Source organism: Lithobates pipiens, unplaced genomic scaffold (assembly GCF_037356315.1).
Source record: "Lithobates pipiens isolate NorthernLeopardFrog02 unplaced genomic scaffold, aLitPip1_a1.2 Scaffold_1, whole genome shotgun sequence".
Classification (NCBI taxonomy): domain Eukaryota; kingdom Metazoa; phylum Chordata; class Amphibia; order Anura; family Ranidae; genus Lithobates; species Lithobates pipiens.
In genome coordinates, this window is record NW_027507685.1 from 220,962,575 (window position 1) to 220,975,080 (window position 12,506).

The 12,506-nt window shown below is 44.0% G+C and overlaps 1 protein-coding gene across 2 annotated transcripts in view; it reads right to left on the reverse strand.

The window, feature by feature from the left end:
• BAG6 (BAG cochaperone 6) overlaps positions 1-12,506 on the reverse strand; it is a 71,861-nt gene that overhangs the window by 21,514 nt on the left and 37,841 nt on the right. For both annotated transcript variants that reach the window (XM_077483099.1, XM_077483091.1), the window contains 4 exons: positions 12,438-12,482; positions 12,100-12,195; positions 11,197-11,345; positions 7,815-7,887 (listed from right to left, as the gene is read on the reverse strand). In XM_077483099.1, coding sequence (XP_077339225.1) covers positions 7,815-7,887; positions 11,197-11,345; positions 12,100-12,195; positions 12,438-12,482 — 363 coding nt within the window. The remainder of the gene's footprint in view (positions 1-7,814; positions 7,888-11,196; positions 11,346-12,099; positions 12,196-12,437; positions 12,483-12,506) is intronic.

The following is a 12,506-nucleotide window of genomic DNA, read 5'->3' on the forward strand; positions in this document are numbered from 1 at the left end:
AGAGCACCCTTTTCCACATTTGCTGTGACCCCCACATGGCTTTTCGCAAACTGGACTTTCTATGGCTTTCTTCTTGCCATTCTTCCATAAAGGCCAGATTTGTGAAAGAGGCGGCTAATAGTTGTCCTGTGGACAGATTCTCCCACCTGAGCTGTGGATTTCTGCAGTTCCTCCAGAGATATCATGGGCCTCTTGGCTGCTTCTCCGATTAATGCTCTCCTTGCCCAGCCTGTCAGTTTAGGTGGACGGCCATGACTTAGTAGGTTTGCAGTTGTGCAACTCTTTACATTTTTGGATGATGGATTGAACATTGCTTCTAGCCTTACTTTAACCACTTTCAGACCGGACCAATTTGCTGGTCAAAGACCAGACCACTTTTTGCGATTCGGCACTGCGTCGCTTTAACTGACAATTGTGCGGTCGTGCGACGTGGCTCCCAAACAAAATAACGTCCTTTTTTTCCCACAAATAGAGCTTTCTTTTGGTGGTATTTGATCACCCCTGCGGTTTTTATTTTTTGCGCTATAAACAAAAATAGAGCGATAATTTTGAAAAAAAACGCATTATTTTTTACTTTTTGTAATAAATAAATATCCCCCAAAAATATATAAAAAAACATTTTTTTCCCCCCAGTTTAGGCCGATACGTATTCTTCTACATATTTTTGGTAAAAAAAAAAAAAAAAAAATCGCAATAAGGGATTATTGATTGGTTTGCGCAAAAGTTATAGCGTTTACAAAATAGGGATAGTTTTATAGCATTTTTATTAATAATTTTTTTTTTTTTTTTACTAGTAATGGCGGCGATCTGCGATTTTTATTGTGACTGCGACATTGTGGGGGACCCATCGGACATTTTTGACACATTTTTGGGACCATTGTCATTTATACAGTAATCACTGCTATATAAATGCAGTGATTCCTGTGTAAATGACACTGGCAGTGAAAGGGTTAACCAGTGGGTGGCAGTGTAGGGGTTAAGTGTTCCTAGGGGTGTGTTACTAACTGTGGGGGGGTTGGGCTGTCATTTAGTGTACACTGATCTCTGCTCCAATCACATGGAGCAGAGATCAGCGTCACTAGTTGCTAGGCAGAATGGGAAAATGTTGTTTATACAGCATTTCCTCCATTCGGCCGCTCCGTGAGACGATCGCGGGGATGCCCGCGGCGATCGAGTCCGCGGGTCCCGCGACCGGACTCACGGGGGTCCCGACCAGCGCGGGAGCGCGCCGCCGGCGGCGCGCTGCCGATGGCACGGCGGCAACGAATATTGGACGTACATGTACGCCAATATGCCTGCCCGTGCCATTCTGTCGACGTACATCGTCGTGCGCTGGTCGGGAAGTGGTTAAACTTCTCCACAACTTTATCCCTGACTTTCCTGCTGTGTTTCTTGGTCTTTACGATGCCATTTGTTCACTATGGTTCTTTAACAAACCTCTGAGGGCTTCACAGAACAGCTGTATTTATACTGAGATTAAATTACACACAGGTGGTCTTCATTTACCAATTAGGTGACTTCTGAAGGCAATTGATTCCACTAGAGATTTTAGTTGGGGGTATCAGAGTAAACGGGGCTGAATACAAATGCACACCACACTTTTCACATATTTGTAAAAAAAAAAAAAAAAAAATTGAAAACCATTTATCATTTTCCTTCCACTTCACAATTATGTGTTGATCTTGTTGATCCATCACATAAAATCCCAATAAAATACATTTAAGTTTTTGGTTGCAACATGTAATTTTCTACATTTTGTCAAGGGGTGTGAATCTTTTTTTCAAGGCACTGTATGCAAACCCTAACATTTAAAAAAAAAATTTGCTCCCATTCAGTGCATTATACCATTGAAAACAATATCTAACAGCAAAGAAATACAGAGCTTTCTTGTACCCTATGCACTCTGCAGTCTTATCTCATGCATTTTTTAACCATGCTCTGGTTACTTTTGTGAACTACAGAGCACCTCCCAAATTCTAGATATAAGGAGAAGGGGAGATGTTATGCAGTCCTAACACTAACACTTTCTGTCATAGGGTGACAATACTGTTCCTCCATACATACACAATGAGTGAACATTGTCACCTTAGGACAGAATTGTGCTACTGACAGGAACACCAGGTGAAAATATAGGGGGAAAAAAAAAGCCTGAAAAAAGGAAAATGAATGCAGTGACCACATTTAAGGACTAGTAAATAATATTTTACATTTTTGTTCTTTGGTTTAGATAACCAAGTTCTCTTTTTAATCGGTTGCGTCTTTTCTTTTAATATGTTGTCAGTACAAAAATATCCCCAAAACTTGTACAAGAAAATAGTAACAATTAATAGGGTTTCATCCATACTCCCACATTGCTAAATGTACAGTATGTGACATTGTTAATAAACGTGGTTCTTCTATTTAACCTGATGGATAATACCCAATAGTAAATTTGTCTAGAGCAGGGTTTTTCAACCGGGGTGCCGCGAAAAAATGACATACAGCCCATTACTATCATATCATTAAAGAGTCACTGTTAACGTCCGGATACAGAGAGAAGGTGGAAAGCTCACCCCACACATCCTCTATGCCAGCGGTCATCAACCCGGTCCTCAGGGCCCACCAACAGGCCAGGTTTGCAACATAACTGAAATACATCACAGGTGATATCATTTGCCACTCAATGATTGCACTATTCTAGTCTGCATCTCCCCAAGGTAATACTTAGAACCTGGCCTGTTAGCGGGTCCTGAGGACAGGGTTGATGACCACTGCACTACGCTGTTATCTGTACCCTTACAAAGGCAAAACTGAAAGCTGTGCAAGCCGCTTGCGTCCTGCCAATCGATGACGTCATCAGCTACTAAGGTCAGGTCGGGCGGCTTGACTGCTTTCAGTTTTGCCTGCAAGAGTACAGATACAGTAAACAACGTAGAGGGGGACCCCTCTTCCTCCTCTTTGTACACCAAGTAACACTTATGAGATATGACTGCAAAGGACTTGACTGTAAAGAGCTTGATTACCTCCCTCTACCTCCTCTCCAGGCTGCTCATGTCCCATGGGTGGGGCCAGTAATCTATCCCTGTATAATCCTGCACAAATCCCCCACCCTGTGGGATGGGTGGGGACGATTGTGTTAGCGGGGGTTGGGGGATTTACAATGTAGAGACCACTTAACTCTGCCTCCCAAACTACATTTTATGGCCTTTTCACTGCAGGAACGAGTATGAAATCATGTGTTTTCCTGCACCGCACAAAACTGAGCTGCATTTTTCTTAATGGCACCCCCATGCATCCAACTGCATTTACATTTGCACCCACTAAAACGCATGGTTCCGCTGGTGGGGTGCGATTTAAAAACCATGCCAGCACCTTTTTTTTTTTCATAAGCATAGCGCAGCCTATTAAAGAACACAACAGGCAAAAAAGGTCTGGCACTCAGGGCGCATCTCCTTGTGTGAACGAACCGTCAGTCTGAGGTGTCCCAGGATTGTGCACAATTATAAAGGGTGCCTTCACTGAAATAAGGTTTAAAAACACTGGTCTAGAGAAATGTTTGCATGCCATACAGTGAGGGAAAAGGTATTTGATCTGATGCCGATTTTGTACATTTGCCCACTGACAAAGAAATGATCAATCTATAATTTTAATGGTAGGTTTATTTTAACAGTGCGAGACAGAACAAAAATATCCAGAAAAACGCATTTCAAAAAAGTTATAAACTGATTTGCATTTTAATGAGTGAAATAAGTATTTGATCCCCTATCAATCAGCGAGATTTCTGGCTCCCAGGTGTCTTCTATACAAGAAACGAGAGAGATTAGGAGCACTCTCCCATGGCCAGGTTCACACTGGTATGACTGTGGATCCGACTTTGCCCTGCGACTTGAAGTCAGACATCTGTCCGACTTCAATGAACTTGGATCCTGACAATGCCAGGCACTTAGTGTCTGGTATGAATCTTTAGGGGGAACTCCACACCAAGTAAAAAACACAAAAACTGCATGGCGCCCCCTCCCCCAGGAGCATACCATGCCCTTCGGTCTGGCATGGATTTTAAGGGGAACCCCTTTTGGAGACCCTTATTAGAGTAAGCAACCCAGCAGGTGAGGACAAGAAACCTTGCCCCCTCTCCCCACATAAAAGCATCTTGTTCCCATGTTGATGAGGACAAGGGCCTCTTCCCAACAACCCTGGCCGTTGGTTGGCGAGGTATGCTGGCGGGGGGCTTATCGGAATATGGAAGTCCCAAGATCCCAGCCCCCTACATTATGTGAAGGAGTACCAGGTGCATTGTACCCCTACCCATTCAGGAAAAAAAGAAAAAAAAGAAAAAAAAGAAAAAAAAGTGTCAAATATAAAACACAGTACACATGCTTTGATATGGGTCTGGTATAGATTCTGGGGGGAACACACGCCGTTTTTGTGGGGGATTCCCCTTAAAAACCATGTCAGTAAAAGCCAAGTCAGTTGGAGTGGAGCTCCCCTTCAAGATCATCAGAGCACAAGTCACATGCCAAAGTCGGATCAGTTAAAACAGCAATCCAACTTTGATCCGACTTCAGTGATATTCAATGGGCTGAAGTAGGATCAAAGCCGGACCAAAGTGGTGCAGGGACCATTTTCCAAGTCGGACCAGTTAAGACGGCTCATAGGAAAACATTGATTTTCACACGTCATGAGCACCAATATGGGAGCGTTTGTTGCACCAGTGTGGGACCCGGCCCAAAGGGAGTGCTCCTAATCTCAGCTTGTTACATGTATAAAAGACCTGTCCACAGAAGCGATCAGATTCCAATCTCTGCACCATGGCCAAGACAAAAGAGCTGTCCAAGGATGTCAGGGACAAGATTATAGACCTACACAAGGCTGGGATGGGCTACAAGACATCGCCAAGCAGTTTGGTGAGAGGGCGACAACAGTTGGTGCAATTATTCGCAAATGGAAGAAACACAAAAAAACTGTAAATCTCCCTCGGTCTGGGGCTCCATCCAACATCTCACCTCGTGGAGTTTCAATGATTGTGAGAACGGTGAGGAATCAGCCCAGAACTAGACAGGAGAATCTTGTCAATGATCTCAATGCAGCTAGGACCATAGTCACCAAGAAAACAATTGGTAACACAGTACGCCGTGAAGGACTGAAATCCTGCAGCGCCCGCAAGATCCCCCTGCTTAAGAAAGCACATGTACAGGCCCATCTGAAGTTTGCTAATGAACATCTGAATGATTCAGAGGAGAACCGGGTGAAAGTGTTGTGGTCAGATGAGACCAAAATCAAGCTCTTTGGCATTAACTCAACTTGCCATGTTTGGAGGAGGAATGCTGCCTATGACCCCCAAGAACACCACCCCACCGTCAAACATGGAAGTAGAAACTTTATGCTTTGGGGGTGTTTTTCTGTTAAGGGGACAGGACAACTTCACCACATCAGAGACAATGGACATGTATCATCAAATCTTGGGCGAGAACCCCCTTCCCTCAGCCAGGGCATTAAAATTGGGTCCAGCAGGACAATGACCCAAAACACAACAAAGGAGTGGCTCAAGAAGCAACACATTAAGGTCTTGGAGTGGCCTAGGTCTCCAGACCTTAATCCCATAGAAAATATATGTGAAGGGAGCTGAAGGTTTAAGTTACCAAAAGTCCGCCTCAAAACCTTATTGACTTGGAGAGGATCTGCAAAGAAGTGGGACAAAGTCCCTCCCGAGATGTGTGCAAACCTGGTGGCCAACTATAAGAAACTGTCTGACCTCTGATTGCCAACAAAGGTTTTGGCAAAAGTACCAAGTCATGTTTTGTCAAGGGGTCAAATGCAAAATGCTTTTTCTGTTTTTTTTTTTTTTTTTTTCTGTCTCACTGTTAAAATAAACCTACATTCCCCTTCTGGGTGTAAATCTTGCATGGCCTTGCCTAGATTTTCCGATTCTCAACATGAGTATGTCTGTTTGTTTAGTTGTTTCAGCAGTTTGTTATTTAGGACTCATTGGTTCATTATCTGAGCCCGATTACACATCTCTCTCATCTCAGAAGCCTATCCAGAATCAGTGGAGTTGTTGCTAGGCCCAAAACCCCAACCAACTGTACCTTTAACTTCATCTTTCTAGAGGAGGGCATACACCTAAAGCTTTAGGCCCCTTTCACACACGGTGGATCAGTGCTGATCCGCCCCGTGGATGTCCGCTTGCTCAGCGGGGATTGCCGGAGTGATCTCCGCTGAGCAGAAGATGACGGGTCCGTCTCTGCACACTGCGCAGGGACAGACCTGTCACAGCGCCGCTCTCCCCTATGGGAGATCGGATGACGACGGACCGCAGTGTCCGTCGTCACCCAATTCGATGACGGATGGAAAAATAGCTTTTTCCTCTGTCACACTTTTTCGGATCGGAGTGGGTCGGATCGCAGCGGACATGTCACCGCTGACATCCGACGCTCAATAGACCCCCTATGGAGCATCCGTTCAGGTCCGCCTGAAAAACTGACAGGCGGGCCTGAACGGCTCGTTCGTGTGAAAGGGGCCTAAACTAAAAGTAAAAGCAGGTCTGCTGTGTCCTCCAATGCATGTTCAAAGACATTCAAAAACTCCACCATCCTCACACACAGCAGTGCATGTTAACAATGGCGCTTTACTAGCCGAAAGTAAATGACAGTCACTCTCACAGTTAAAGTGTACGCATAGCCAAAATTAAATTTGCTATGGATAGGAGCTTAAACAATTTCCTACTCCAGCATGTTATTTTTTGGTGTCTGTGTTCTGATGGGTAGTTTTCTTTTCACTACCTGTCTTGACAACGCAACAGGAAGTGAGGGAAAATCTCCCTAAAGTGAGAGCAATTACGATCTTAGGGCTGCTGTCAACAGAATTTTTTTCCCTCTCTTGGTCTCATGACAACTCTAAAATTTTCAGTAGAATTCCAGGATATACATTATATAACTAATCTTAAAAATTTCAATTTTCCCCTCCTAAATTCTGACTAATCTGTGTAAGAAAGATCTGTATACTTACCCATACCCATTTTCAGGCCGCTCCAGTCTGGTCATGTGATCTCATCTGTGTCAGCCAGCTTCAGCTGCAAGGGAGAATGGAGATCGCCCGACAGCGGCTGGTAATGCCTGGAGCCTTCGACGTTACCCATATGACAGTCATTGTCTGTGCTTCTTCCTCTCCCCTGGTGATATAGGGGAGGTCAGGTCATGTAACCACACTGGAGTGGTCTTTCTTACACAGGTTTGTCAGCATATGAGGGGGAGGGAGAATTTTAAATATTAGTTAGGTGTATCCCAGAATTCTACTTTAAGATGCCCCCTAACTTTGTCTTAGCGACAGTGGCCCCCGGGACAAATAAAAGGGATTTACCTCATCAGGGGGCACAGATTGCAATAACAAATTGTCAAGGGTCTAAAGCCTAGTACACACGATGAATGTCGAGCGGCATTCGGTCAAAGTGTACAGCAGCTGGTCCGACAAAAACTGTCCGTTCAAGGCATGTCGAAGGGGCATGACCGAAAAAGGTCTGCTGAGAGTGCTGATCGAAGCATTCTGGTGGGGGGCTATTCCCCAATGTCAGAATAGCTCAGCGAGGAGGAGATCACTGTACCAACGTTTTGTAGTTTTTTTTTGTTTTTTTTTCGTTCGGCCCACTCGGTTGAACACATTTTTTATTTTTTTTTAAACAGTAGTGTGTGTGTGTGTGTGTGTGTGTGTGTGTGTGTGTGTGTGTGTGTGTGTGTACTAGGGCTTAAGCTTTCAATAATAAAAAAAAAAATGCCTTTAAATCAAAGGAAAGGGATTAGAAATACAGGACTGAGAAACACACCACTACACCGATTACTCACCCACAATGACCGGATGCATGAGAAGTTGCCCCACTAGACCACTGATCATCTGTGTTAGAGAGCTTGGAGCAGCCTAGGACAAATCAGAGGCAATAAAGACAATAGGCAACATAAACGCAACCTAGCGGACAAATTCCAAGGTCATATACACACGTGAAATGCTTTACCTTCCAAAATATTTTTACTTCTGTGCACCCACTCATAGTCCACATACTCCTACTATGGCACAGACCTTACCCATATAGGAGGAGCTATTTTGGGGTTGGTACTTTCTGATTCATTCCAGATGGGGAGATGCATGCTTACCACTGTTAAAAGAGGCAATTACACTTTGCTCTTGGGCCCTTTGGTATGTAGGATTTGTCAAGCATTATGTCTATTGCTCCCTTCGTTCTCTCCATAGAACCAAATACCTAGCTTTTGGAAAATATTTGTGCATGGGACTCTCTGGTGCAGTCAGAATCTGGTGCAGCTGTGAACAGTAGCCAATCAGCTTCTAAATTCAGCTTGTTCAATTAAGATTTGACCAAAAAAAAAAAAAAAATGGAAGCGGATTGGTTTCTATGTAGAGCTGCACCAGATTTTGCAACCCCCCAGTTTTAGTTAATCTCCCCCTATATGTCAATCATACCATGTATTACTGTACAACTATACAGTTGATTACAGATATTGTTTAAAATATTCATAAATGTATATACTGGTATGTCTTACTAGCACCTTGAAGTCTCCTGAGGAAGTCTTCAAAATGTGTTAGTACAGCATCTTTCCCCCACCATTCAGCAACATATGTTATACTCTCATGCAGTTGCTGGCCTATTTTGATAGCATTGTAGTGGGTGGGATACACAAGGTGTTTTGTCTCGTCACGTGACCATTCTTCATGGCTGTAATGAATTTCAGTCTTTTGACTGCAGTCTGTTTACCACGGTTTTTTTTAATATACAAGGTCTTATAAATTAATAGATTTTTAATATATATTAGTGTCTTTTGTCCTTTCCTAAGTTTTTTTAGCACCCTGAAAGATCCATACTTTTCTACCCTTGTTATTTGTATACATCTTTTTGGCACTTTTAATAACCACCTACACAACCTCGTTTAAAAACCTTAATCACTTTGCCTCTCTGGATGAAGGGTTTAAAACAAGCTCATGGCTGCGGTAGTCACTGTGGTACCACCCAAGCACCTTGCAGGTCCTTTTCACACAAGCGGACCGTTCATTTCATCAGTTCAGTCACAAAACGGATGAAGTTTCCATCAGTTTTCCCATCAGCTGCTCATTCGTTTCTCAGTTTTGTTTTAGATCCACTACCAGTGCAAAGACAGAAGCAAAAACTGACCGTTTGTTGTCCGATTACATCTATTTGTTCACCTGTTCCTTTTTTTTTTTTTTTTTTTTTTTTAAACGGAAGAAAAATAGAGCTTTGATACGTTTCAAAAAAGGATATTGACTGTTGTGGATGAAAACCAACTTAAAGCGGAGGTCCACCCTAAAATGGAATCATCGGAATCCCCCCCCCCTCCGGCGCCACAATCGGCACCTTTCAGGAGGGAGGGGGGTGCAGTTACCTGGATAATCCAGGTAACTGCACCCACCTCCGGGTTAGCTCTCTGCGGAACGGGGCATACGCTTAGGCCCCTTTCACACGGGCTTTCCCCATTAGGTCAACCGTTCAGTTTTTCAGGCGGACCTTATCGGATGCTCCATTCACCTCTATGGAGCGGCAGATGTCAGGGGTGACATGTCTGCTGACATCCGCTGCTCTCCGATCCGATTCTGTCCGTGACATCCAGATGGATGGAGACCCCATTTTCCACCCGTCTGGCAGATCGGATCACATAAAAACAGACAGGCAGTTTGTTTTCATCCGATCTCCCCATTGAGAGCGGGGTGCTGACCACTCCCATCTCAGTACAGCGAATGGAGACGGAACTGTCATCCGCCTGCTTAGCTGAGATCAGTGGATCGATCCCCCGCTGAGCAAAGCGGAGTGCAACGGGCGGACTGCTTGTGTGAAAGAGCCCTTAAAGGAATTGTAGCAAACTGGATCATGGTTTGCTGGGGTTTTTCGTCTTCCTCTGGGATCAGCTGAGCGTATAGGTTTGTGTATATGGGATTGTATGACTTTTTTTTTTATTGGTTGAACTAGATGTCTTTTTTCAATGTCATCAGTAAGGCCCCTGTCACACAGGCAACCCAATCAGGTCCACCTGTTAGTATTTCAAGCGGACCTGATGGGAGCCCCCATTCATTCCTATGGGGCAGCGAATGTCAGCGGTGACATGTCCGCTGACACTTGCTGCTCTCCAATTATGTCCCTGAAATCCAGACAGATGTAAACGGAAACCCCATTTTCCATCTGTCTGGTGGACCAGATGAGCAGGGCTCTGACAGGCCCATCTCTGCACAGCAAGCAGAGACAGACGTCATTTACCTGCTCAACGGATCAATCCCTCGCTGAGCAAAACAGAGTCCGCCGGGCGGAAAGCCAGTGTAAAAAAAAAAAAAAAAAAAAAAAAAAAAGGACCTTAAAATGGTGTTCCACCCACAAAAAAAAAATAAAAAAAAAAAAAAAAAAAAAAAAAATGCTTAAAATAATAAAATAAAAAACATTTGGAATTTTTTTAACTCACCTCCAAATGCCTGTTGCTAGGGGGTCTCTCGTAGTCTGCCTCCTTCAGTGCCTGGGCTCCTGATGTCACTTCCCCTTGGCGCAGGAAGGGCTCAGCTCCGCCCCCTCCCGTCAGTCATCTGGGACACATGACAGGTCCCAGATAACTACACGGCCAATCATGGCGCCGCTCACGCATGCGCAGTGGGTGCCCGGCTGTGAAGCCACAGCCAGGTGCCCACAGTTGCAATGCCAGAGCCACCTAGAGGAGGGGGGGGCGAGCGGGGCTTCACTCCCCCACATCGCTGGACCCTGGGAAAGGTAAGTGTCCGATTATTAATTTTTTTTTTAGTTTATATATTTATTTATTTTTGGGGGGGAAACTCCTCTTTAAGTGCATTAAGACTAGAGTTCTCTATACGGACTGCTTGCTACACCACCCTATGTTATAAAGGTGATGAAAGGGGAAATTATTCTGTAGCCCTAACACTTTGTTGTGTCTCCATAGATACAGTACAGTATAATTCAGTGTTGGGATGGAAATTGTTTTACCAGAGGGTTCACCAGGTGAAAAAAAAAATGAAAAAAAAAAATGCATTCACCACATCTAAGGACTTGTGAGCTGCAATACGCTGTATTTCATTTTGGTGTTTAGGCAACATAAAAAAAAAAAAAAAAAAAAAAAGCTCACACACTTGAATTCACCTGTTTATCTGGAGCTCTGGGAGGAAAAAAAAGAAAAATAACCATACAAAAAGGTAACTTGCCCTTACCGCTGTTCCAGATCCTGCCCCAGGAGAAGTCCCTGATCCAGTGGAAGGGGTGGCGGTCGTGGTTCCAGCCTGGGGTGGGTGTGGGGGAGCAGCTGGTCTTGTGAATACAAAACGTGGAGGAGCAGCCTGAAAGCCAGGAATTTGCTGCCCTGTGAACAATTTTGTTAATAAATGTGTAAAGTCCTGGAATAAGGTCATATACGGAGGCAAATAACTTTTTATCATCTAGATTTCGACACCAAGATATCAGTGGGAGTAAAGTAAGTACACAGCTTGAAGGGCTAACCTAGTTTTAGGGCTTCTCTTGAAGAGAACCTGTTAAGAATGGCCATTTGTAACAATCTGAATCTCCCCACTTAAAGTGGAACTTCACTCTCCCAATAAACATTGATTATTTCAATCCTCATGCTACTAGCATTAGTAAATAGATGAGAAAACGTATATCATATTTACTGGTTTTAAACTTTTTTTACATTTCTTCAGTTACTTCCTGGTTTCTTGCCTAGGCAAATTATGTCATACATCCCAAGAGTCTTCAAAAAAGGGAGGAGAGGAGGCGGGTTTTCTCAGCCAAGCACACTCTCAGGCATGCATCCTTCATCTAAGGGCAGCTAGATTCCAGGAAGTAAATGCTACATGAGTAATTTCCCCTCACTCACGATAGACACGGCCAGAAGTGCTATGGGGTTGTTTTTCAAAGTGATTTCTCAACACAATAAAGCAGAGTCGGATGGGGGAGTTAGCTTTGTATATTAAAAGTTAATTAAAATAGTGTGTTTTGGTTTGTGGTGCTCAGATACAGTTAAGATCCATTTTAAGGTGAGCCCAGAAGTGTCGTGCTGTAAGCCCCCGTCTCTTGCCTAAGCTCAAGGCTTGGAACATGCACTAGTACCCTGTACTCACCTGAGGCAGCAGCCATGGCTTGTTGAGTGATCTGATGAGAAATAGCCTGCATGAATTCAGGAGGTAATCCAGGCATGTGTATATGTGTGCCACCACCTGCAACACAGAACACCAATTACTAGTACAAAGTTTATTGCAGGCATGCAAAAAAAAAAAAAAAGTCAAAAAAAGAACGCACAGGGAGGTTAGGAGTTTGTTGGGTGCAATACATAATAGGAGGGGGTACTCTCCAGTTTCATAGAGCCTCCCAGGGGTTTGGCTTATACTGGCTGAACAGAAATATCAAATGGGGGAGGTGCACACTGAACATCGCTAAGCACAATTGACATTTGTCTCACCTGCTGAGGTTGGTGGAATATTTGACGACCCACCGGGTCCTGATTCTGAAAAAAATGCACAAGGTTATA